General features: G+C 49.3%; 1 protein-coding gene and 1 pseudogene across 1 annotated transcript in view; both read left to right on the forward strand.

The window, feature by feature from the left end:
* NOX5 (NADPH oxidase 5) overlaps positions 1–9,367 on the forward strand; it is a 46,347-nt gene extending 36,980 nt beyond the window's left edge. Inside the window, exons 16-17 of the mRNA XM_065940589.1 lie at positions 4,236–4,402; positions 5,381–9,367. Coding sequence (XP_065796661.1) covers positions 4,236–4,402; positions 5,381–5,512 — 299 coding nt within the window. The 3' untranslated portion in view covers positions 5,513–9,367. The remainder of the gene's footprint in view (positions 1–4,235; positions 4,403–5,380) is intronic.
* A 13,913-nt stretch (positions 9,368–23,280) lies between these two features.
* LOC136172814 (U2 spliceosomal RNA) lies at positions 23,281–23,431 on the forward strand (annotated as a pseudogene).
* Positions 23,432–24,043: the final 612 nt, after the last annotated feature.

Consider the following 24,043-nt stretch of genomic DNA (forward strand, 5'->3'; position numbering starts at 1 on the left):
CTGGTAGTTTTCTTTCACGTGTGCATAGACTAACCCTCTGCCGAAGGCTGAGGGAGAACTTGGTGCAGCTTTCTAGAGCGGTGAGTCCCTGTCCTCCCTTCCTCTTTCTCTTCTTCCTTCTCGCTCCTTTTGTCTGCAGGTGCCTTTCTTCTAGTTTTGTGCCTGGCACGTCCTAGCTGTCTTGGCCTCTCTGAACTCCAATATCTGTCTCCTCAACTCAAGTGAGGCAGACACCAGTCGGCCGTAAGGCTCACTTCATTGTTTTCTCTCTCAGCGAAGACAGTTCTGCACAACGTGTGGGTCAGTGTCTGGACACCGTTGCTTTATGGATCTTGCTCATGTTTCTAGTTGTTCAAGGAGAGAGAGTGTTATGATTCCTTTTACTCAGTATGGTTTTTAAAAACTCTTTTATTAATTATTTAGTTGACTGCACGGGGTCTTAGCTGTGCGTGGGGTCTCTTCTGTGGTCGTGGTAGGCAGGCTTCTCTGGTCGTGGAGCCCGGGCTCCAGAGTGCACGGGCTCGGTAAACACGAGTGCGGGCTTGGTCGCCCCACGGAATGCAGGATCTCAGCTCCCTGACCAGGGGCCAGACCCACGTCCTCCGTACTGGAAAGCGGGTTTTTAACCCCTGGACCACCAGGGAAGTCCCTCCAATACTGATTTTTAATAGATGTAATCTGTAAGTAGAGATGAGCATATTTATTTATTTGTGGTGTGTGCTCAATATTTTTCCTGATGAAGTGGCAATCAAAAATTCCAGAAAGTGGTCTAAGATAAAGATTATATAGCTTGGCATGTACAAATTCTTTTGTGATGGTCCTTTCTTTTATATGTTTGTTAAACTGAGATGCTTAAAGTCCTCCTCCAGCCCATGCATTCTCCCCTCCCCACCCACCAAGTGTTGTACCCTACATTTGTTACTAAGCACTATATGTTAACATGTTTCTCTGGGATACATAGTCGTCCTCTTGAGACATTTTGTGGAATACCGCGGTTTTGTACTGTACTTAAAGTTGATCTGTTAGTCACTATTTTGTTTTGTTATGCTTTACTTGTGGAAAATCTTATAGAAGAAGGAACATTTTTAGATATGCTTCTAACTTCAAGAGAATTGGTGAGGTTTTTTTATACTGTTGAGTTCACTGGAACTAGACATTATTTGGCTGTTTAATTATCACAGGGTTGCCATGAGTAAATTCAAATTTCTATGATAAACATAGTATATAAGCTCAAGTAATCAAACACAGTTTTCTACAAAAACATTCCAACACATGTAGTTTACTATAATAAACATCCAGAGCCTTAAAGCACAAGTCAACAGTCTTTGGAAGATGACAGCTAAACCCTAGATGTTGCAATAAAGCTTCTTGCCCTTTCTTGTAAATAATAATTAAAGCAAATATTTATATAGCATTGACTTTGTTCTAAATGCTTAAGTATTTTAATTCATATAAGAAATGTGCTTTTATGATGATAGCCTCAGGAGAAGTTTAGATTTAATTTAAATTTTCTGGTTACTGGTATATAAATATTTACTGTTTGCTTCTTCCTAATCTATGTAAGCAAAGTGTAACAGCGAACCCAGTGCTTTGCATTCTCAAAGTCACTTGAGTCAACAACTTTGCTACCTCAAATTTCTTCCAAGGTTTCTCATTAATTGCAGCTGAAGCACGTGGCCTCTGATTTAAACTTTAATTATATACCAAGGTTTGTTAAAGAATTTGTGGTTTATAATTTTTGATGTCTTTAAGTTTCAGTCATTTTGTTTGACTTGAGTCTTTTACTGTAACCCAAAATAACTCTAGAACCTTGAGCACCTTGTTTTGCCTCTACTTCCTGGTCTGAAAAATATGAATACTAAGTACCTACCTCTTAGGATTGTCATGAGGATTGGATGAGAGATCATCTGTATAGCACCTAGAACAGGGGCTGGAACTTAATACCTGCTCAGTAAAGTTAGCAGTAGCAGAAACAGTGCTAAGATTGGTAGCAGCAGCAGTAACTGCTCAGTGAATTTAATATTAGAAATAATAATAGTAGTCGTAGTAGTTGCCCCATAAATTTAATGGTAGTAGTGTGTCAATACTAGTAGTACTTAATGACTTATCTAATGCATAGTACAGTTAACGGTTTGCCATAAATTATTCAACCACGCCCCTACTATGGGACATTTTGTTTATTCCTAATTCTTTATTATCCTAAGTAAAGCTGCAATTAATATGCATGTGCACAGAGATTTTTATTCCCTTTCTTTGAATGATTCCCTTAAGGGAGTGTCCCGGAAATGGGAGGACTGTCTTGAACACAAGTGTCTTGGAGAGAGTGAAGATGTCCACAGCACCTCCTTCTCCCTCCCACCCTGGTCTCCTCATCTCCTTTTTCACCCCCATGTGGGGTAGTGACTGTGCAGGAGGGGGAAGAAGGACCAGGGTTCTTTGGGGTGGGCATCCCTCATGGTACGTCTCTTTCCCACCTGCGCCGCCAGCCCTGCTCAAGTTCAGTGATGTGTGAGATGAAGTGTGGTGTCCCTCTTAGGGTCACTTGCATTAAGAATTTTTTTTGTTGGAGTATAGTTGCTTTACAATATTGTGTCAGTTTCTACAGTACAGCAAAGTAAGCCAGCTATATGTGTACATAGATCCCGTCTTTTTTGGATTTCTTTCCCATTCAGAGAAAGAGCTGTACAGTAGGTTCTCATTAGTTATCTATTTTATGCATAGTGGTGGATATATGTCGCAGAGCTTCCCAGGAGGCACTAGTGGTAAAGAACCTGCCTGCCAATGCAGGAGACATAAGAGACACAGGTTTGATCTCTGGGTCAGGAAGATTCCCTGGAGAAGGGAATGGTAACCCAGTCCAGTATTCTTGCCTGAAGAATCCCATGGACAGAGGAACCTCATGGGCTACAGTCCATGGGGTCACATTGAGTCGGATACAACTGAAGCAACTTCAATCATGAGTGCACATATATATGTCAATCCCAATCTCCCAGTTCATCCCACCCTCCTTCCTCCTTTGGTGGCCTTATGTTTATAGGGCCATCTGCATTTTTAACAGTGGCTGAGATTTTAAGCTAAAGGAAAAGTGGGCTAATAAAACAGTAGAGAACAAGCTGGGATGGCCTGAATCCTTGAGGGAGAGGCAGGGATATGGGGCAGCACTCAGCAGTCTTCTCCCCTTCCTGGCACACAGGGAAAGTGATTATGTTTGTCTGCCACCTCTGGGATCACAGAGGAAACTGCTTGAGCACAGAGATGCCCACTGAATGTACCAGTTCCTAAAGCTGGCGGGATCAACAGCTCACAGACCTGTCCCGTTGCAGACATAGAGCTGTGGACACTCACGCCTAATGGGTCTCCTTGATGCCAGCCTCTGCCCTGTCCCTTTAGTCCTCTGACACCCCTCCCTGAAATACCCTTTTCATCTCATCATGCCCTGCTCCAGGACCCTCTTCCTGCCCTCCTTCCCTAGCAGGGCATTCCAGATCCTTCCCATTCTGGCCTCAGTGTGTATTCAGTCCTGTCCCCTGTCACGCCCATTCAAGCATGCTCTGTCCCAGCCTGGCAGTCACATCGTGACCCACCAACACCAGTCTCCTGCCCTTGGCTCCTGCTGCTCCCTTCTGAGCGTACCTTCCTCTCACCTCCCCTTTGAGTCTCACCCATCTGCCAAGACCTCACCCAGTCCCCCCCAGCTCGGGAAGCAGCCCTGTCTGCTCCCGCCTTCCCTGTATATCAATAGCATTTGCCCTCTGATCCACTCCCAGGTGGTTCAGATGGTAAAGAATCCGCCTGCAATGCAGGAGACGCAGGTTCAATCCCTGGGTTAGGAAGATCCCCTGGAGAAGGGAATGGCAACCCACTCAAGTATTCTTGCCTGGAGAATCCCACAGACAGGCTACAGTCCATGGGGTCGCAAAGAGTTGGACATGACTAAAGTAACTTAGTATGCATGCACACACTCAAATATGAGGTCTAGCTCCTGGGGTGGTTGTAAGGCTTACATTGGACAGTGGCTATAAGGTAACTCGTGAATGCCGTGCATAGGGCCTGCCCAGCTCAAGCAGCCCAAGGTGGTCATCTTTCCCCTCTATGGTGTTGGTCAGATGGAGGTACTGAATGATGGTATTTGTATGAGTCCCCCTCCAAGCCCTGGGGTAGAGTGGCTGGTGTCCTGCCCTGTCCCCATCACAGGTACTGGTCCCTCAGCCCTGCCCTCTCCTCCCACCACGTAGGCCGTTTTCTGGAGCTGCACATGTACATGACCTCTGCGCTGAGCAAGAACGACATAAAGGCCATTGGTCTGCAGATGGCCCTCGATCTCCTGGCCAAGAAGGAGAAGAAGGATTCCATCACGGGCCTCCAGACACGCACCCAGCCTGGGCGGCCTGACTGGAACAAGGTAAAGGCCACCTGGAGTCCCGAAGCCTGCAGGGACTAGTGGGGCTGAGAGCCGGAGGCACTGGCTAGGAGATTTGGGCCAAGCAACCTGAGGCAAAGTTTGGGGCCAGCATCCAGAGTCCAGCTAGGATCTCAGGGCTGGAATGGGAATCTGTGTTCTGGCTCCATTACTACCTCACTTTGTTCCACCACTAGCCTATGTTTCCCCATCTGATCACAGAGGAAGTTAGTCCATGGGACCTCTAAGGCCCCTCCCAGCCTACAGACACCCTGCAGACCAGAGTCCAAAGGCCCCAGTGGACAGAGTTCTGGGGAGATATCAGGCCTTATCCCAGTCTTTCTATTTTATTCCTCAGATTGATTTTATTATTATTTTTCCTCCCTGAGCACTTACCAATTGGGGTGTAGTGTTTGCCTGAAAAGACTAGAAGGTATTGCTTTTCAAGCTGCTGTAGGTGATCCATGTTTAGATGGTAAGAGCTGGTGGGGAAGGGATGCCAGCAGGCCTTGAACACCAAGAAAACTTTAGGCAAGGAAATTCTTAAGCAGAACTTGGGGTGGAAAATGGTCCTCCCTGGGGAAGAAAGCCTGACTTCAGGACAGAGGCGTTTTGCTGGAGGCCTGTGAGCTGGCGTGAAGTTGGGGTGTTGGGGCTCAGTGTGCCCGCTGGGCTCTGCCATCGCCCCCCAGCACTGCAGCTGGTTAGTACATGTCTCCCCCATGGATGCAGCCCCTTAAGTGGAGGGCCTGGGTCTTATCTGCTTCTGGTCCAGCCCTCCCTAGGGTCTGGGTCAGGTTATGCATTGAGCAAATGGCCCCTAAACTAATGGCCGAAGCCAAGCAGCTATGCCCTGGAGCTCCTCGTGGGGAGGACAGCCACCCTGGCCCGTCATGCCCTCAGTCCTACCGGTTGAGTCTCTGGGCGGGTCCGAAGTCCCCCTCTTCTCCCTCTGCCCTTCCCTCATTCTGCGGACTCTAGGTGTTCCAGAAGGTGGCCGCTGAGAAGAAAGGCAAGGTGCAGGTCTTCTTCTGTGGCTCCCCAGCTCTGGCCAAGATCCTCAAGGGCCACTGTGAGCAGTTCAGCTTCAAGTTTTTCCAGGAGAACTTCTAGCCCTGCCTCTCCCAGCTCTGCCCAAACCCACCCTGCCCGCCAGCCTATCAGACTGCTGCTAGTGCCCTTCAGGGACCAGTCTCAAGAGGACCCAGCAGGTCCAGCTCCACATGCAGAGCAGGAGCCCTAGGAGGCAGATGGGCTTCCTTGAGAGCCCAGGGGGAGGCCGGGGCCTTGTGGGGTGCTGCTGTGAGTTTGGGAATTGCTGTGAGGCTGGGCAGACTTGGGGGGTAGAGGGGTGGAGGTGACGTGGTTGGGGAGCACAGGGGGCCTTCCCAGGGCAACCCGTCCTCCAGAAGTCCTCTGAGGACACCTTCCCTCCTACCACAGTGGCCCCAGACCCACCTGATCTTCATGATCATTCCGGAACTTCCACACACACAGCATTTTATTATGAAAATGTTCAGACATACAGAAAATTTAGGCTCATCCAGGGAACAGTGTTACCCACTTTTTAGATTCCTCAGTTAACATTTTTCTGTGTTTGGCTTACTGCATATTTTCTATCTCCCCCTCCCTCTATTCTGGAGAAGGAAATGGCAACCCACTCCAGTATCCTTGCCTGGAAAATCTCATGGACAGAGGAACCTGGTGGGCTGCAGTCCATGGGGTCGCAAAGAGTCGGGCACGACTGAGCGACTTAACACACACACACGCTCCCTCTATTCATCCATCAGGCTATCCTGTTTTTCTGATGCATTTCAAAGCACACCTTGCTACTCAGAGGAACCTTCTTTAAAGGTAGATTCCTGGGACCCATGCCCAGAAATTCTGATTCTGCAGATCTGGGGTTGAGACGTGGAATGTGTGTTTTATCCAGAATCCATGTCCATAGGGAGAGATGAGCAGCTAATTTTCTCTTCTCTTTATGATGTCTTCCCATCTCTCTGTATATCTGTGTCCCTTTTCTTCTCTCTGTCTTTCTCCTTGTGTCTCTCCCCTGTGTTGTCCCTTACTTGCTCAGCATGATGCTTTTCCCTTCTCTCCACACACTGAGTCATTAGAGAAGTGGGATGGAGACAGAGTCTCTGTGTGTGTCTCCATGGGAGTCAGAGAAGTCCTGTGCCTGGGAATCTGGCAGGTTGTGGCTTGTAGCTCAGTTCAGCTGTGCCCCAGTGGTGAGCCCTGGAAACCTCCTCAAGCTTGTTTCATCTGAAGGATGGGCCTGATGCCCCGTCTCCCCGATCACAGTTGCTGGGGGTGAAGTGAGACATCACCAGTTGTGCTCAAGACATTCATCCTCTGTCCCTGAGTGGCTCTTTATTGCTCCAGCATCTGAGTCTCTGCATCTTCTCTCTATTTCATGAAAGTGAAAGTCACCCAGTTGTGTCCAACTCTTTGTGACCCCATGGACTATGCAGTCCATGGAATTCTCCAGGCCAGAATACTGGAGTGGGTAGCCTTTCCTTTCTCCAGGGGATCTTCCCAACCCAGGGATCAAACCCAGGTCTACCGCATTGCAGGAGGATTTTTTACCAGGTGAACCACAAGGGAAGCCCAAGAATACTGGAGTGGGCAGCCTGTTCCATCTCGAGGGAATCTTCGAGAAATTGAACCAGGGTCTCCTGCATCGCAGACAGATTCTTTACCAACTGAGCTATGAGGGAAGCCCATTCCCTACTTCATAGCTCCCTCTCTGTCTGTGCTGGAGCCTCTTTTTGTATCTGTCACTGTCCAGACAGGTATAGATGGCAAGGACAGCAAATACAGACGCTCTCCTAGGAGACTCTTTGGGGAGGCAATGTCCTGGGTGGTAGGCAGGGGCAGCAGGGCTGCCCTCACCCCCAGACCTGAGCTGGGTGTTTTCTCTCTGCCCCACACTGAAAGCCCCTGGGGACCTCACAGGTGCCTCACATCCTCTGCCTTGCAGCTTGTCTTGCTGTGGATTCCATCTCTTCTGTGACAGTCTAAGCTCTCCTCCCCAAAGCGGCTTTCAGGGGGTTGGAATCAGGCACTTTCCAATGGGATTGTAGAATATACCTTTCTTTTCTGTGGGTTAGAAGTCCTGGGCACGGAACAGGTAAAGATGACAACCATGATGGTGACACCTCTTAAAAGGGCTGGGCATCAGAGAGGGACCTAGGACACAGCAGGTGAGGGGAGTGCAGAGGACACTTGGAGTCATCTTGTGGGTGACAGTGAAACGACATCGGTGACAGAAGTTCTTTTCAAATAGCAGCAGCACAAGGGGACTTCCCTGGTGGCCCAGTGGCTAAGACTCTGTGCTCCCAATGCCGGGGGTCCAGGTTTGATCCCTGGCCAGGGAACTAAATCCCACATGCCACAATGAAAAGTTCCCATTCCGCAACTAAGATATCCCACATGCCACTACTGAAGATCCCACACGCCACCACTAAAACCCAGCACAACCAAATAAACTTGTTTTTAAAAAGCAGCAGCAGCAAGAAAAGGGGATGGTGGATAAGGATGTCGAAGTGCACCTTGGGGCAGAGGGCAGGACAGAGCATGAGGACTGGGACAGAGAAAAGGTGGGACACAGGACATCATATTCCGGATGCAGGAGGAGCGGGAGGAAGAATGCAAGAGGAAGAGTGGGACCCAGCTGTCAGCCCAGGTAACAGAGGCGCCCACACAAGCCCTATGGAGGGCAGGAAGGAGGGGCAGTGGGTCCACAGGGCCTCTCCTGGGGGTGCGCATCACATGTCTGAGAGGCCTGGTTCTGGGGCCTCTGCGCACAGTTGTGTTTCGTTTCCAACAAGCCTGGGATAGACATCTAACTCCCATGGAGAAACTCAGACCAAGAACAGTCAACTTACCAGCCTGGGGTCACACTCTTGGACCCCTGTTTCCTCCTGTTGAGTCTGTGTTTTCGCCTTGTCATCAGACTTGGGAAATCTTGGGGGAAAAAAAGTGTCACTTAGCGGGGTGTAGATGTAAGCTAACAGGGTATTCTGATGGGGGACTGGTAAAGAGAATATAGCAAAGTTATGTGGCAAGAGTTTGCAGACCATTCTAGTGTGTGCTAACAGGACTACACACACACACGCACACGCACACGCACACACACACACACACACACACACATGCACACACAGTCACCATTATCTTACAGTTTGCCCAGGACAACTGTTCATACTCCCCTGAAACACTGGTCCCCCAGTCCGCAGTCCTTTGCTCTCTCATTACAGATTTCCACTGATCTGCCACTGCATACAAACAGCAATTTTATCTTCCAAAGGGCATGGGAGCATGTGGAGGAACTTGCACTTAGATTCTAAAATCTTTGAAGGATCCACAGGTGTGACTTGTGACCATTTGTGTCCAAGGCTTTCTCGCCGGACATATTCTAGTTCCCCACTGGAGGGCGCTGCGGAACCGGCGATCTCAAGAGGGTTTGTTTTACAGGGAGGGAGGCTGGTTTCCGAATGGTAGTGAATCTGGAAGAGCCAGGAAATAAAGCCCCACCCCAAAGCTCTTTGCTGGAGGCAACAGCTCCATGCTGGGACTCATGCAGAACCGTGAAGTCAAGAGACTTCATTTTCAAGATTAGAGTTTCTTGGGACTTCGTGGTGGTCCAGTGGTTAAGACTGTGCTTCAGAGTCTCATGCACCTTCACAGGGTGCATAGGTTCCATCCCTGGTCGGGAACTTCCACATGTCGTGAGGCGCGTCAAAGAAGAAAAGTCAGATTCTCGAACTGCCAGCCTCTTACCCTGACCCACAAACACACAAATGCACACACCGCCCTCCACCTCCCCGCCCCCTGCTCCACACCCACACCCACACCACACACACACACACACACACACAGCCTTACACCTCCCCACGCTCTGCTCCACACCCACACACATACATACACACACACACACACACACACACACACACACAGCCCTACACCTCCCCACCCTCTGCTCCACACCCACACCACACCACACACACAAAGCCCTCCACCTCCCACCCTCTGCTGCACACACACACCCACACACATACGCACACACACATACACACACACACGCGCGCGCGCGCACACACACACACACCCACACACCACCCCTCCCATCCCTGTGCCCAGTGTACAAGTAGTTCTGGGCTTCCCTCTTTTCTAGCTGCAAGGTCAGAGCAGGTCTGGGGCGGCGGGCTGGAGGGTGGGGGGAGTTCGCTGGCCCAGGCTCTGCCACCTCACCTCATCATAGGTGACAGGATCGAATATGTGGGCGTACAGATCAGCCGGGCCGTCCATCTGGATGTTTCCTAGATGCCCAGATGGGGGCCAGCCTGCCGTTAAGCAGAAACAAGTGCATCCCCACGACTGGCTTTTGCCTCTTCCACCCGGGTGTTGGTGCTCTAGGCGAGCAGAGGGAGCGCAGGTGAACTGGAGATCGGGGCGGGTATGAGGGCGTGTGCCGCCCACCCCAGCCAGCTGGGGGCTCCTGGGGGTCAGGCCTGTGGCCCCGGGGTCTCCTGTAGACGGAGGGGCCTAGCGCGGATAGCAGCTCCCCCAGGTGAGGGGCTTCCTCAGCAGAATCCTCCTCGGGAAGCGTCCTCCGCTGGTAGCTGTCACGGCAATCTGGGGAACAAAAGCGAGAACACAAGCCCGCTGAAGGAATCGCTTTGCCAGGCTCCACGAAGCTGCTCCGCGTGACGCCAGCCCTGGAGGGGACAGCAGCATCAGTGGCGCAAACCGTCTGACAGCCTCCCGCACGTGCGGTCTCTTAACACGCCGAGAGCCGGCCGTGCGGAGGAGCGCCGCCTTGCAGACAGGTGGAGGTGGCTCCTGTTCACTCAGTCGTGTCCGACTCTGCGACCCCACGGACTGCAGCACACCAGGCTTCCCTGTCCTTCGCCATCTCCCCGAGCTTGCTCCAATCCACGTCCACTGAGTCCGCGATGCCAGCCAGCCATCTCGTCCTCTGTCCTCCCCTTCTGCTTTCCATCTTTCCCAGCATCAGGGTCTTCCCATCAGGTGGCCACAGTATTGAAGCTTAGAGAGATTAGCCACTCCGGTCAAGATCGGCTGCGGGCAAACTCCTGGGGCCTGTGCAGCGTGGGAAGGCTTTTGCCCTCTGAAATCCAGGAGTGGCCTCTGCATCTGGTCTGTGACCTAGATCTGCCCTGTGATCTCCCGGAGCTCTTCCTGCCTCAGTGAACAGATGAACGATGTGCGCGTTTAAAGGCTTCTACCTGCATAGTCTTTCCACAAAGTTACACAGAAATGTGTTTTATCTGTTTGCTCTGAGTGAGTGAGAAGGACGGTGTGGGTTTTGTTTTTTTGGTTTTTTTTACCTTTTTATTTTCTACCCCTGTATCAATTTTGATATTTTTATGACAAACGTATTAGTTTTATAGCTGTATTTTTAAAAAAAGAAATCCAAAATAGAAGGCTAATTAAAAATTCAAATGTCATGTTTTCATGTGTTTCCATTCCATCTAACAAAAAACAAACAGCGTCTGTGTATTGTGCAGGAAATAAATAGAAATGTGTTGGAAGAGGGTAAGAAGAATATACACCTAACAGTGCCCAGAGGTCAACTGGAAGGAGGTAAAGGAGCACTTTGAGCAGTCATCTCTGTTCTATTTCATGTATTTCTCTATTACTCATGGAATGTTTCACAGCATAGAATTTTTATACCATGCGCTTCATATATTACTTGGTTTTTATCTGTGTATGTATGTGATGGTCTGCGTCATTTTTAAAAGAATAAAGCAGAATGGAGAGAGGGTCTGATGTGAAAGTCACTTAATTGTGTCCGACTCTTTGCGACCCCATGGACTATACAGTCCATGGAATTCTCCAGGCCAGAAAACTGGAGTGGGTAGCCTTTCCCTTCTCCAGGGGATCTTCCCCACCCAGGGATCGAACCCAGGTCTCCTGCGTTGCAGGCGGATTCTTTACCAGCTGAGTCATCAGGGAAGCCCGATAAGAATAAAAGAAGCCTCCAAAGAATAAAGCAGAATGGAGAGAGTGTCTGAGGTGTCTCCTAAAGACCCCTCATATTGATGAGTTTTCCCATGGGAGTATTTGGGGCCCTGCTGGCCCTGGGAATGGGCCCCTTCCACTGGGGGGCGCTTCGGCCTCTTCTACAGAGCAAGGCTGCTCCTGTGCCCAGATTCAGAACGCAAAGCTGCCAGCCTTATATGCTCTAAGTATGCAAATTAAAGGCCCTTCCAGGCCCAGGGCTGGTCCAGAAAGACTGCCTCGGGGGCACTGACTCTGCTAAACAAATACTCACATTAACCAGCCTTCCTGACAGATTGATGCATCTTTTTATGATCTGTCTTTACAATATGATGACTCTCTCCTTTTAAAAATAAGATTAATTCAGACAAGACATTTATTTTACAGAGAAATCCATCCCGGGGTGGGGGGGGCGGGGGAAGAAGACTCCAGCAGAAAGGCAGAGATGGCTGGAGAAAGAGCACTCTCAAGGAAGCTTCCCGCCTCCCAACATTAGCTCTGTGACAGTGGCCCCAAATTAGCTGCCCTAATCCTACACCACCTGGAATCACCCCAGCTGCATGAGTGTTGCCTCCTGGAGAAAACAAAATAAATCAGGGAGTGGGTTTCAGTGTGTGGTGGTGGGGTGGTGGTGGGGGGGGGGGCGGGAGGAAGTGAGGGAGGGAATAGGTGTATTATTTTTTTTTGGTAAAAGAAAAAAGTTCTGAGATTCTCCCAAACTTGTTTGGACATATGTGTATACAGATTAAGCTTGTCTTTGAAGAATAGAGAGGTACATCCAAGGGGAATGAATTGCTCGTCTCTGTCTCTGTGTCTGGAATCTAGCAGGTGCTTGGCAGTGGTTCGGGAAGGCTTCTGCGCTGTGATCCCTGTTCCAGCTGGTGGCATCAGCAGGTACCCTTGACTCCTCTGTCTCCCCATCTTCTTCCCTCAGCCAGCCACCAAGGGCTGCCAACATGCTTCTCATATCCGTTCCCTCCTGTGTCGGTACGGCACTGGTTCAGTCCTTTGCCTGAACTATTACATCCGTCTCCTGGTTGGTCGTCCTTCCTCCAGCCTCTCTGGGTCTGACCCATCCTCCGCACTGTTGCAGATCTGATTAGACCCCTTCCTGTTGGATAACTGTCCTGTCACAGTCATCAGACTGCCAGGACTGGCCACAGGCTTCCTGCACGAGCCCTTGATTCAGCTCTGCAGGCAGTATCATTACTGGCCCTGCTTCCTGTGTCTGGCCAACATCCATTTCACCTTCATACTCTAAAAATGCCGTGGAACTCAGCGTTGCCCTGAACCCTATGCCATTTCACACCTTCAAGCCTTTGCTTCTGCGGTGCCTGACATTTGGAGCACGCCTCCCCACCTTCAGATTGAGATCTCAGAGCATTTTATCAGCTCATCTGTGAAGACTCCTTGCTGGTTCCTCCCAGCATGGAACAACCTCCTCTGTGTGATCACATTGGACCTACTTCCACCACAGCACCTGTTGCAGGTACCAGCTTTACCTGTACCTGTCTGTGAACCCCTTGAGGGTAGGAACAGTGTCTATGCATCTTTGTCTCCTCCATGCCTGGCACACAGTAGGTGATCATGTGTTGGTGCTGGTGACCTGGCACAACCCACTTGAAGCCCCGTCTCTCTCTACTCCCTTTCTCTGCTCTGCTCTGCTCTTCATGGATAAAGAAACTCCGACATCTCTGCCGGCAGACTGGACCAGCCTTACATGTGGACACAGTAGGCAGCTGCCTTCAAGGTGCAACTCAAGGGTCCCTAGAAAGATCCCTGCCTCCCCCGTCTTCCATCCCTCCCACAGTTGCTTCTCTTCTATGAGTGGAGGTCAGGATTCCTATAGGTCCACCTTCAGCTCCCCCTGTAGAATAAGGAGGTGGGACTCAGGGTCCCTTGTAACTCTGCGATACTTCCTCCTCCTCTTCCTCATTCTTCTTCTTTCTTCCTCTAACTCAAAAGAGATGAATGACTTAGAAGCAGCCAATGAATCAGAAATAGGGGAAAGAAAAAAAAAAAAAAAGAGTAATTTTGCCAAGTTATTATTCAAAGGAGCTCTCTGGGACCAGGAGCAGAGCAGTGCCATCAATCACCGCGCAGAGCTCTGGGCCTGGGGTGGGGGGAGGTGGCCGCGCTGTCTGCAAACGGCTCTGGGCTCCGTGCGTGAGTGAGCAGCCAGTCCAGGGAAGCTGGGGCCCTCTGCCAGGCACCACAGAGGGAGGGTGGGAGGCCAGAGGGACACTGAAAGGGGACAGGCAGCCCCAAGGCCTGGGACAAGGCTTACTGACCTGCTTTCCTCAACAGGCCAGAGCCCTGGAGCCTGCCCTCTGGACTGGACTGGGCCAGCTCTGGGGAGAGCACTATTTGGAGCAGAGGGAAGAGGGATGCGGGAGGCAGGCCTCCAGTCTGGAGCCTCTTCTGCTCAGCTGCTCTCCCCAAGCCTTTGCTACCCTGAGGGAGGCAGCCTTGTTGAAGGGGGGCCTAGTTCACGCTCACCCCCCAGAAGGGGGACTAGTTCACACTCATCCCTGCATCCCACCACCAGAAGGGGGCCTAGTTCACACTCACCCCCCAGAAGGGGGCCTAGTTCACACTCATGCCTGCATCCCAGGGCTTAGCTCAATGCAGTTTCCTTGAATGAGTGAACCGATTTGAGGATGACAAACTTGTTACAGGACATTGTTTGCTTCTCTTTGGGTTTTTAAAAAATTACTTTATCGTAGTTTTTCTGCATAGGTTATCACTGCTTATTACATTGTAATTATAACCCATTTGGGGCAGAAGGGAAATCTGATTCCTCTCTGTGCACACGTTCCACAAATAGGAAGCGCCTGAAAAATATGTATGGAAGGAAAGAGGACAGGAGGGAGAGGCAGAACTTCTTGATGGCATCTAAGCCTCCATGCATCCCCATGGTCCCACTGTGCCGTCATCTGGGTCATTGTTGGCCCCAGGCTCTGCGTTAGAGGACATTTTGTAAGTAAGTAAGTAAGAGGACTCACTTACTAGGTGAGTTTGTTGCATTCCTAGGTTCTAGGTCCTGGAGTTGAACAGTGGACAAAAGATTTCAAGGGCTGCTCTGTTTCCTCATCTGTAAAATGGAGACAACAACAATAATGGTACCTGTCAGGTAGGGAAGTGGTAAAATGATTAAATAAATTCATGTGTATAAGGTGCTTAAGACAGTGCTTGGCAGGTAGTAAGTTTTAATAAATGCTGGTTATTTCTGTCTTAGTGGGTTTGGACTGCTATGGCCCAATACCATAACCTGGAGGTCTTATAAGCTACAGAATTTATTTCTCACAGTTCAGGAGGCTGGAGTCAGAGATCAGGGTCCCAGCATGGTCCGGTTCTGGTGAGGACGCTCTTCCAAGTTGCCCCTCTGCCATCAGGAGGGGTCTGCTGCCCTTTGTGTTCAGGTCCATTATCACTAGACACATTTGTGAGCCTGATAAACAACCTTCCTTCCCAGGGAGGACTACCAGGCACCCAGGAGTCCGCAAACACTGCCCGCCACCCACCATGTCCCCGGGGAAGCCTTGACCAGCTATGTGGACATCACTGCATCATTTCCAAAAGCAGCAAATTTTCCCCGGCTGCAGGAGGCCCGGGAAGACAGGAAAATGGAATCACAGCCCCTCCAGCTCTTCAGCTCTGCATTGTGAATTCTGGGGATAATGTGTCTGCTTTCTCCCCTGATTGCTCCTGAAATCTCCTGCCTGTTTATCAAATCTGAGCACTTCGCTGCACTTGGCTCTTCAGCTCTGTGCGCCTCTTCTCTAGAAGAGGGAGACAGAGACGTGCTCCTGGGGGATTTCCGTCCAGTGTTGAGGACAGGAAGGCCAGTTTCAATGAGACTGTCCCCGTGTCACCAGGGAGGCAAGCAGATGGGTGGGCTTGCAGGGCATGAGGCAGGAGGGCCTCAGAAAGCACCCGACACCCCTGTCTAGGCTGGGCTGAGGCTCATCTCCCAGAAAGGAAAGTCCCCTCCTCACACTGCACTCTCCCAACAAAACCCGACCGAGGCAACCGAGGCATATTCATTCATTCACTCCACAGGCACAGTGCCAGGTGACAAGGACGACAACCTTAGTGCCACTGCAGTGAAGTAAATCCCAGGACAGGGCCTCGTGAGCTGCTGTGGCGGCTGAAGCAGAGGGGAATCCAAGTTAGGGTTGGAGAGAGATGTCCCCTGGCCCTGATCTTGGAGGAGGCATGGGAAACGGGTAGAGGGTGTATCTGTAGACAGAAGTCCAGGCATGTGCAAAAGCACAGAGGTGTGACTGTTTAATCTTAGGGTGACTGGATGGCAGGTCAGGAGCATAGGCAGGGAGGGAGTGCAGCGGTGCAGACAGGACCGGAGGCCGGGCTATGAGGAGCTCCTCAAAGCTGTAAAGCAAGGGCCTGGCAGAGTCATGTTAGAAAGACCACTGTCCGCAGTGAATGAAGTGAAGGGGAGAACAAATGCAGGCAGAGCGGCTGGTGGAAGAGGACTTGGACTAAGGCAGAGGCGGGGGATGGCCTGGGGAAGGGGAGAGATGTGGATACAGGGCTGAGGGGTGAGCTTGAAGTCTTCCCACGCCATACCATTCAAGCTGAGGCCCAAAACCTGTTCAAACCAGCCCTCATAAAAGGAACATTGATGGTCAGGATGGAATGGCAACCCCCAACCCCAGTTCAGGATGGGTCAAGTCAGGAGTGAGGCTGCCCTTTCCTTCTTTTTTAAACAAAGTTTATTTTTTTATTTGTTTTATTTGGTTGTGCAGCAAGGCATGCAAGATCTCAGTTCCCTGACCAGGGATCAGACCTGCAGTGGAAGCAGAGAGTCCTAACCACGGGACTGCCAGGGAAATCCTTGCCCTTTCCTTCTGGAGGATCTGTGTGGTCTCTTGACATATCAAGGTATCAGGACCTCAACCTGAGCAGTAGTCTATGTGTCACTTCAGATTCTCAAGATGGAGCATCTGAGTGACCCAGCTCCCGTCCATCCTGCCGGGTATGGATTGGCTGCCTTGGGCTCAGGGTCCACGTCTGACCCCATCGGCCATGGCTGGGGAGCGGGTGGGGCCTGGTGCTTATAGGATCACAGGGTGAGGAGCTGTGACATGTTCCCTAGAGGGGTGCGGGCAGGGCAGGCAGTGAGCGAGCCTTGGACCATGACGGCCTTTACTTGTGTCTCTGCTCGGTACCGTGCATTCAGATCCCACCCGAGCCTTTTCACTCTCTTGTGGGCCCAGATTGTTTCAGCTGTGTGTGTCATTTCCAGCTAGCCTGAAAGCTCCCGGACACTGCATCCTTTCTCCACCACCCTCACATTTCCTACAGAGCCATTGGAAGAGAGCTTAGTAAGCAGCAATAAAGACTTTTTGTCCCATCTTGGGTTGTATTAAAGGAAAAAATGTCATTTTTTTTTAACATTAAAAAAAATTTTTTTTTTTGGCTGCACCCCACAGCATGTGGGCCCTTAGTTCTCTGACCAGGGATGGAACCCACACCCCCTGCTCTGGAAGGCAGTCTTAACCACTGGGCCACCAGGGAAGTCCCTCCGGTGTTATTTTTCATTGCTTTACTATTTACTTAAGATTTGCAATAGGATAGTTGTCTCTTTGTCAGGGCCTCACCCTGTGAACATTAAGGAGCAAGATGACCTGACCCCAAAATCCTTCCCTCTTCTCCTCTGCAAGCTGACCCCTGACTTTGTGCTGGGCAACCCCAGGTGATAACTAATGACCAGATTAATTAGTCCTGAGAACGCTGATGCAGCCACATGCCTCTTCTCCCCAGTGATGGTGAAAATCTGCTGGGGATTCTGGGAAAGTTTTCTCTTTCTGATAAAAGGAGCAGGAGAGGCTGGTGCCACCTCTCTCTCGTGCTTCCTGTCTTGGTTGAGATTTCCGGACATCCCAAGTGATCCTAGGACCAGGAGGCAGAAGCCAGTACACAGGGTGAATGGAGGACCAAGGTAGAAAGGCCTGGGCACCCAGGCTCTGTGGAGCCCCTCCCCGCACCAGGGCTTGCCTTCTTGTTCTAGGATGGGAAGTTTCTTTGCTCTGCTCCCAGAACAGTGCCAGGCACAAAGTCACCTCTCAGTAGTTCTCTGTGGATTGAGGGAATGTCTTTATTGTTTAGACTACTGTTAGGAGTTGTGTTGAAAGTGAAATTGAAAGTCTCTCGGTTATATCCGACTCTTTGAGACCCCATAGACTATACAGTCCATGGAATTCTCCAGGCCAGAATACTGGAGGGGGTAGCTGTTTCCTTCTCCAGTGGATCTTCCCAACCCAAGGATGGAGCCCAGGTCTCCTGCATTGCAGGTGGATTCTTTACCTGCTGAGCCACAAGGGAAGCCCAGGAACACTGGAGTGGGTAGCCTATTCCTTCTCCAGCAGATCTTCCTGACCCAAGAATCAAACCAGGGTCTCCCACCTTGCAGGCAGATTCTTTACCAGCTGAGCTATCAGGGGAGTTGTGTTACTTGCAACTAAACGTATTCCTAATTGATTCAGTATCTGTAAAAATCTGTGTATGCTAAGATTCTAAGTGGAGTAGCCTGGGTGGACCCACAAGCTCAGGTGGTATCCTAAAAATTTGAAAAAAGATGCCCCTAGCCTTCAGCCTTCCTCTGCCTGGAGTGGTGATCATTTGCCCTTCTATCCCCTTCAGTTTGCCCTTATACCTCTTCTTGTTCCTCAAGGGAAGGGCAAAGTTGCTCATTATTTTTTACAAGTCAGTATTTTCTGGCACCACCCATCAGTTTCTGGCCTGGCCCTGACTACCAGAGCTAAGGAGACAAATAGGATCCAGCCCCTCCTAGGTAGGAGACGTCAAAGCCCCACCAAACATTAAGGGGAGGGGAGCAGAGAGAGGGAGACTTTCAAGTCATTTCTTGCCGCCTGGCTCCAACCTTGCATTATCCCTGATGTGAGTCATTAACCTGCTAATTACCAGCCAGTTACCTCTGCTGAAGCTAGCTTCCAGTCTTTTAAACCTGGCTCCTCAGTATACAAAGGGCCTGACAACCTCAATTCTCCACCCCCAGCCCCCAAGCTATCCTTGGCGGGGACCTAAAAGGTCCCTCTGCAAACAGGTTCTACACATACTCTGGCACCCCCTGCAATGGTGCTGAAGGGAACCTTCCCCAGGAGGCTCCACAATCATGAACGCTTGTAAGTCAGCAGGGAAGTGAGTTGTATTATTTCTACCAAATGGGATGGAGAAAGTAAACATCATGAGATGACCAGCTTTTCTGAGGTCCCCACTGCAGACCTAAAACCTGACTTTGTAATAGTCCCATTATTTTTACATCCAGCTGAAACAGGAGGGAAGAGGGCAGGGCACAACCGTTAAAAGAATGACATAGCCATAGGACATGCCAAAAACTGGTTAGGACTAGCTAGGTCCAGGATGGCGGAATATGACTTTCAGTAGACCTTGAGCCTCATTATACGCTCATTGTAATACATTAGCATCTAAGTAACATACCCTCCAGTGCTATGACAGTTCTGACATTGACCATAAAAGGTCAGAAAGTGGGCAGTGGTCCAATTCCTAGAAATCCCTGCTTCTTCCCTGAAATAGCTGGAATAGTCCTCTCACTCGTTAGCCTAAGAAATTACTCAGTCCATAAAAACTAACAACCCCATATTTCAGGGCCCCCTGACTTCTGAGATGGACCACAATCTGTGAAGTATGTGTGTGTTAGTCACTCAGCTTGTTCCAACTCTCTGTGACCCCATGGACTCTAGCCCGCCAGATTCCTCTGTCCATGGGATTCTCTAGGCAAGAATACCGGAGTGGGTTGCGATGCCCTCCTCCAGGGGACCTTCCCAACCCAGGGATCGAACCCATATCTCTGCATTGGCCGGCAGATTCTTTGCCACCAGTGCCACCTTGGAAGCCCCATGAAAACACAGGATGCTGGCCCCAGATAGCTGAGATATGTATCAAAGGAAGGATTTCAGTGAGCTCAGACTCTAGCATCTTCCCATATTTAGACAAGCATTAAATTCCTTGAGATATCTGGTTTTCTTTAATTAACAATAATCTCTTGACAGTCTGACTACCTGCTCTTTGTTGCCAAACTCCTAAATATCCTGGCTCCCCCCTCACCTCCTCGGAGAAGTTCTCTCAGGGTTAACTGAGATGCTGCCTTGCTGCTTGACATCCTAAAAACTTCCTCCAGTAAAACATAACTCTCAACTTTTAGGTTGTGCATATTTTTTAAGTTGACAGAGGGGTGGCTGGAGGGCTGGCCTAGGTTGAGACTCTCTCTCTCCTCCCATAGATCTCAGGGCCTCTCTTTTTCCATGAACTCTCTCTATATTGTCTCTGTAAGCAAGCAGACAGGCCTCTCCCCATATCCTCTGCTGTAGCTCCTCTCTGAAATACCTAGATAACAGCACCTGATGCAGGTTTCCTGAGTTGTTTTACAGATATGAACCTCCCCCCAAATGGAAGATGTTAACTAACTGATGACTGAGCACATGGCCCCAGGCTGCCTGGAACCTAAGGCCGGATAATGCTAACCCCCGAGGCACAGCCCTGTTACCTCACCATCAGCCAATCAGAGAATTGTGCGTGAACTGGTCACACACCTTGTGACTCCCCTCCTCTCACCTGGCCTTTTAAAAATGCTTTGCTGCTACAAAAATAAACTCAAAATGGATTAAAGATCTAAATGTAAGACCAGAAACTATAAAACTCCTAGAGGAGAACATAGGCAAAACACTCTCCGACATAAATCACAGCAAGATCTTCTATGACCCACCTCCCAGAATATTGGAAATAAAAGCAAAAATAAACAAATGGGACCTAATGAAAATTAAAAGCTTTTGCACAACAAAGGAAACTATAAGTAAGGTGAAAAGACAGCCCTCAGATTGGGAGAAAATAATAACAAATGAGGAAACAGACAAAGGATTAATCTCAAAAATATACAAGCAACTCCTGAAGCTCAATTCCAGAAAAATAAACGACCCAATCAAAAAATGGGCCAAAGAACTAAACAGACATTTCTCCAAAGAAGACATACAGATGGCAAACAAACACATGAAAAGATGCTCAACATCACTCATCATCAGAGAAATGCAAATCAAAACCACAATGAGGTACCATTACACACCAGTCAGGATGGCTGCTATCCAAAAGTCTACAAGCAATAAATGCTGGAGAGGGTGTGGAGAAAAGGGAACCCTCTTACACTGTTGGTGGGAATGCAAACTAGTACAGCCACTATGGAAAACAGTGTGGAGATTTCTTAAAAAACTGGAAATAGAACTACCATATGACCCAGCAATACCACTTCTGGGCATACACACTGAGGAATCCAGATCTGAAAGAGACACATGCACCCCAGTGTTCATCGCAGCACTGTTTATAATAGCCAGGACATGGAAGCAACCTAGATGCCCATCAGCAGATGAATGGATAAGGAAGCTGTGGTACATATACACCATGGAATATTACTCAGCCGTTAAAAAGAATTCATTTGAATCAGTTCTAATGAGATGGATGAAACTGGAGCCCATTATACAGAGTGAAGTAAGCCAGAAAGATAAAGAACATTACAGTATACTAACACATATATACGGAATTTAGATAGATGGTGGCGATAACCCTATATGCAAAACAGAAAAAGAGACACAGAAGTACAGAACAGACTTTTGAACTCTGGGGGAGAACGTGAGGGTGGGATGTTTTGAAAGAACAGCATGTATATTATCTATGGTGAAACGGACCACCAGCCCAGGTGGGATGCATGAGTCAGGTCCTCGGGCCTGGTGCACTGGGAGGACCCTGAGGAGTCGGGTGGGGAGGGAGGTGGGAGGGGGGATCGGGATGGGGAATACGTGTAACTATATGGCTGATTCATGTCAATGTATGACAAAACCCACTGATATGTTGTAAAGTGATTGGCCTCCAACTAATAAAATAATATTTAAAAAAAAAGAAAAAAAATAAAAAATAAAAATGCTTTGCTGGAACCCCCCCCCCACCAAGAAGCCCCTTCAGGGGGCTTGGGGTTCTTTTGGGTGTGAGTCACCCACAGCATGAACCACCCATTTCCTAGCATGGCCCTGGAATAAACATTGCTCCAAACTCCAATGTTTTCATTTGTTTGGCCTCACTGTGCATGGAGCATGTGAACCTGTGCTAACAATCTCTACATCACAGAGATCAAATTTCTTACATATTGGCTCAAGGCCTCCCCAAAACACAAAGGCAGAAACATCCAGAAATTCTTGAGGCTTAGGCCCAGTGTCATTTCCACCTTATTATTCAAAACAAGTCACAGACCAGCCCAGATCCAATGTGGAGGGACACTGTGCAGGGTGTGGCCATGGGGAGGCCTGGTTCACTGACAGAATGCCCAATGGCATTTCATTGAGGTTTGTCTGGTTTTCTAAAGCACCAAGATTTCTATAAAAGACTCAGCTCTCTCCCCTTCAGACTGTGTGTTTTTTTTTTTTAATCAAGTAAAAGAAACACATGCACTCACACGGAGCCCTGGGAGCATTGCCACCCTAACCTGTAAAAATCATAAAAATCTCCAAGAGGGTGAGGTTGTATGTTATGAAGGAGAGATTAAACACCATCATTTGTAGCTGCCTATTTATGAGATGTCTTAAATGTGTTATTTCATCTGATCCAATCTTCATACCCATTTAGAGATGAAGAAACTAAGACTCAGAGGTGTTAGGTCATCTGCCCACAGTGGTGGAGCTAGGTCTCCCTAACCCCAAGACCCTTCCTTCATACCAAACAGAATCATTAGAGAACGGTGTGATGTTTCTAGTCTGCAGAATCAAGACCCTGAAAGGTGAAACTGGCCGATGTCCCCCAGTCAGGATCCAGATCTCTGCCTTGGAAGAGAATAGATGCAAAAGCAAGCATAGGGCCTGGCACGTAGTATGTAAACACAGTAAACACAGGGCCTAGCACGTGATAGGTTTTCAGTGAACACAAGCGCCACCTCTCCACTCCAAACCTATTTCTTCCACAGCTCGCCATCATGGGTTCCAGGCAGCAGTCACGAGGCTGAGCTGTTGACATAATTGCAGACGTAACTGATTCACTCTCTGATTAGACGGGAGGTTGGATGGCCAGCTCAGGAGGGCTCTGCCCACTCCACCTTACTCCTTTCCTCGCTCACATTTCATCCAACCGTCTTGTGCTTTTTGAGAAGCCTGTTCCTGAAGAGCAGAGAAAAGTAACAGATTGCTGCGTTGACTCTGGGTGGCCAAGTGATTTATTTGTGATGTGACTAAACAAGATGCGCACCTGCCTGTGGAAACGCGATCACACTGAGTCATCAGCGACTTGGATGGCTGTTTAGGCAAGAAAAAGACAGGAGACGGAGGCGAGAGGAGAACAGGAGAGGATGGGAGGGGAGGAGAGGAGAAGAGGCTGGGGCCATTTCCTAAAAGTTACGGTTTCAACAGCATCGGTGAAGCACTTGCAATTGGGCCAGGTGTCCGCAGTTAGCTTGACTGATGCCTACAGTTTTGCAATTAGACTTTCATTCCTCTGGTTTAATCAAACACAGTATGTCCCCCACTAAAGCGTTAATGAAACAGAATCAGGGCGTAAAACTACATCAGCTGTTTCTCAAGGAGAGCGCTCTTTTACAAAAGCAGGATTTTGTGTTTTTTTCCCCTAGGCAGGGATGGGCATTAACCCAGTGTTTGAAGGAGTCACCAGTGAGGGAACAAAAGGGCACAGAGAGGAAATTTGGGGGTTCTAGTTGTTTTACATGGCTGTGTTATCTTCAGGTGTACGCACAAGGTGATTCAGATACATACACACAGATATTCTTTTCCCTGTAGGTTATTACAAAACATTGAGTATATATCACTTCTCAGCCTTTTGGCTAAGATCAAGTGTAGTACAAAACGTTGAGTATAGTTCTCTGTGCTATATAATAGGTCCTTGTTGGTTAACTATTTTATATATAATAGTGTGTATATGTTAATCCCAAACTCCTAATTTATTCCCTCCTCCTGCTTTCCGCTTAGGTAAGCATAAATTTGTTTTCTGTTTGTGAATCTATTTCTGTTTTGTAAATAAGTTCATTTGTATCCTTTTTTTAGATCCCACATATAAGTGATATCATGACATTTCATGGCTTTTCTTCATCATTGCAGCTGCCTGTACTGTGCCTTTGCTACTTGGGGCCGTGGGCACCATCCCACACACAGTCAGTCTTCCCAGCAGATTCCCTCTCTGCAGCTGAGGAAACGGCGGCCCAGCCTTGACTTGTCCATCTTGGCGCCCTAAAGGGAAGCTCCGGGCCCAGCAGTTTCTCATGGGTCTCTCAGCACTGCCCACGATGTCCGGCTCTCAGGAGGTACTCGGTCCATCACCTGTCCACAGAGGGAAGTGTGGTGGAGATGCAACGCGAGGTGGGCCCTCTACCACCAGCCCCCTGCCGTTCGCCATTTGCTGTAGCTTTCTCCCAGGTAAGTCACTCCCTCCGCCCCACTTCTGGCCAGAGTAGCGTGAGAAATTCGTGAACCACGCTTCGGGGAGGCTAATGTCCTCCGTCACTGCTCCCTCCTCCAGATCCCTGGGTCAGCCCCGATAACTGGACAGCCAGACCCTTCCACTTGGCCC

Source organism: Muntiacus reevesi, chromosome 7 (genome assembly GCF_963930625.1).
Source record: "Muntiacus reevesi chromosome 7, mMunRee1.1, whole genome shotgun sequence".
In the NCBI taxonomy this organism is placed as follows: Eukaryota; Metazoa; Chordata; class Mammalia; order Artiodactyla; family Cervidae; genus Muntiacus; species Muntiacus reevesi.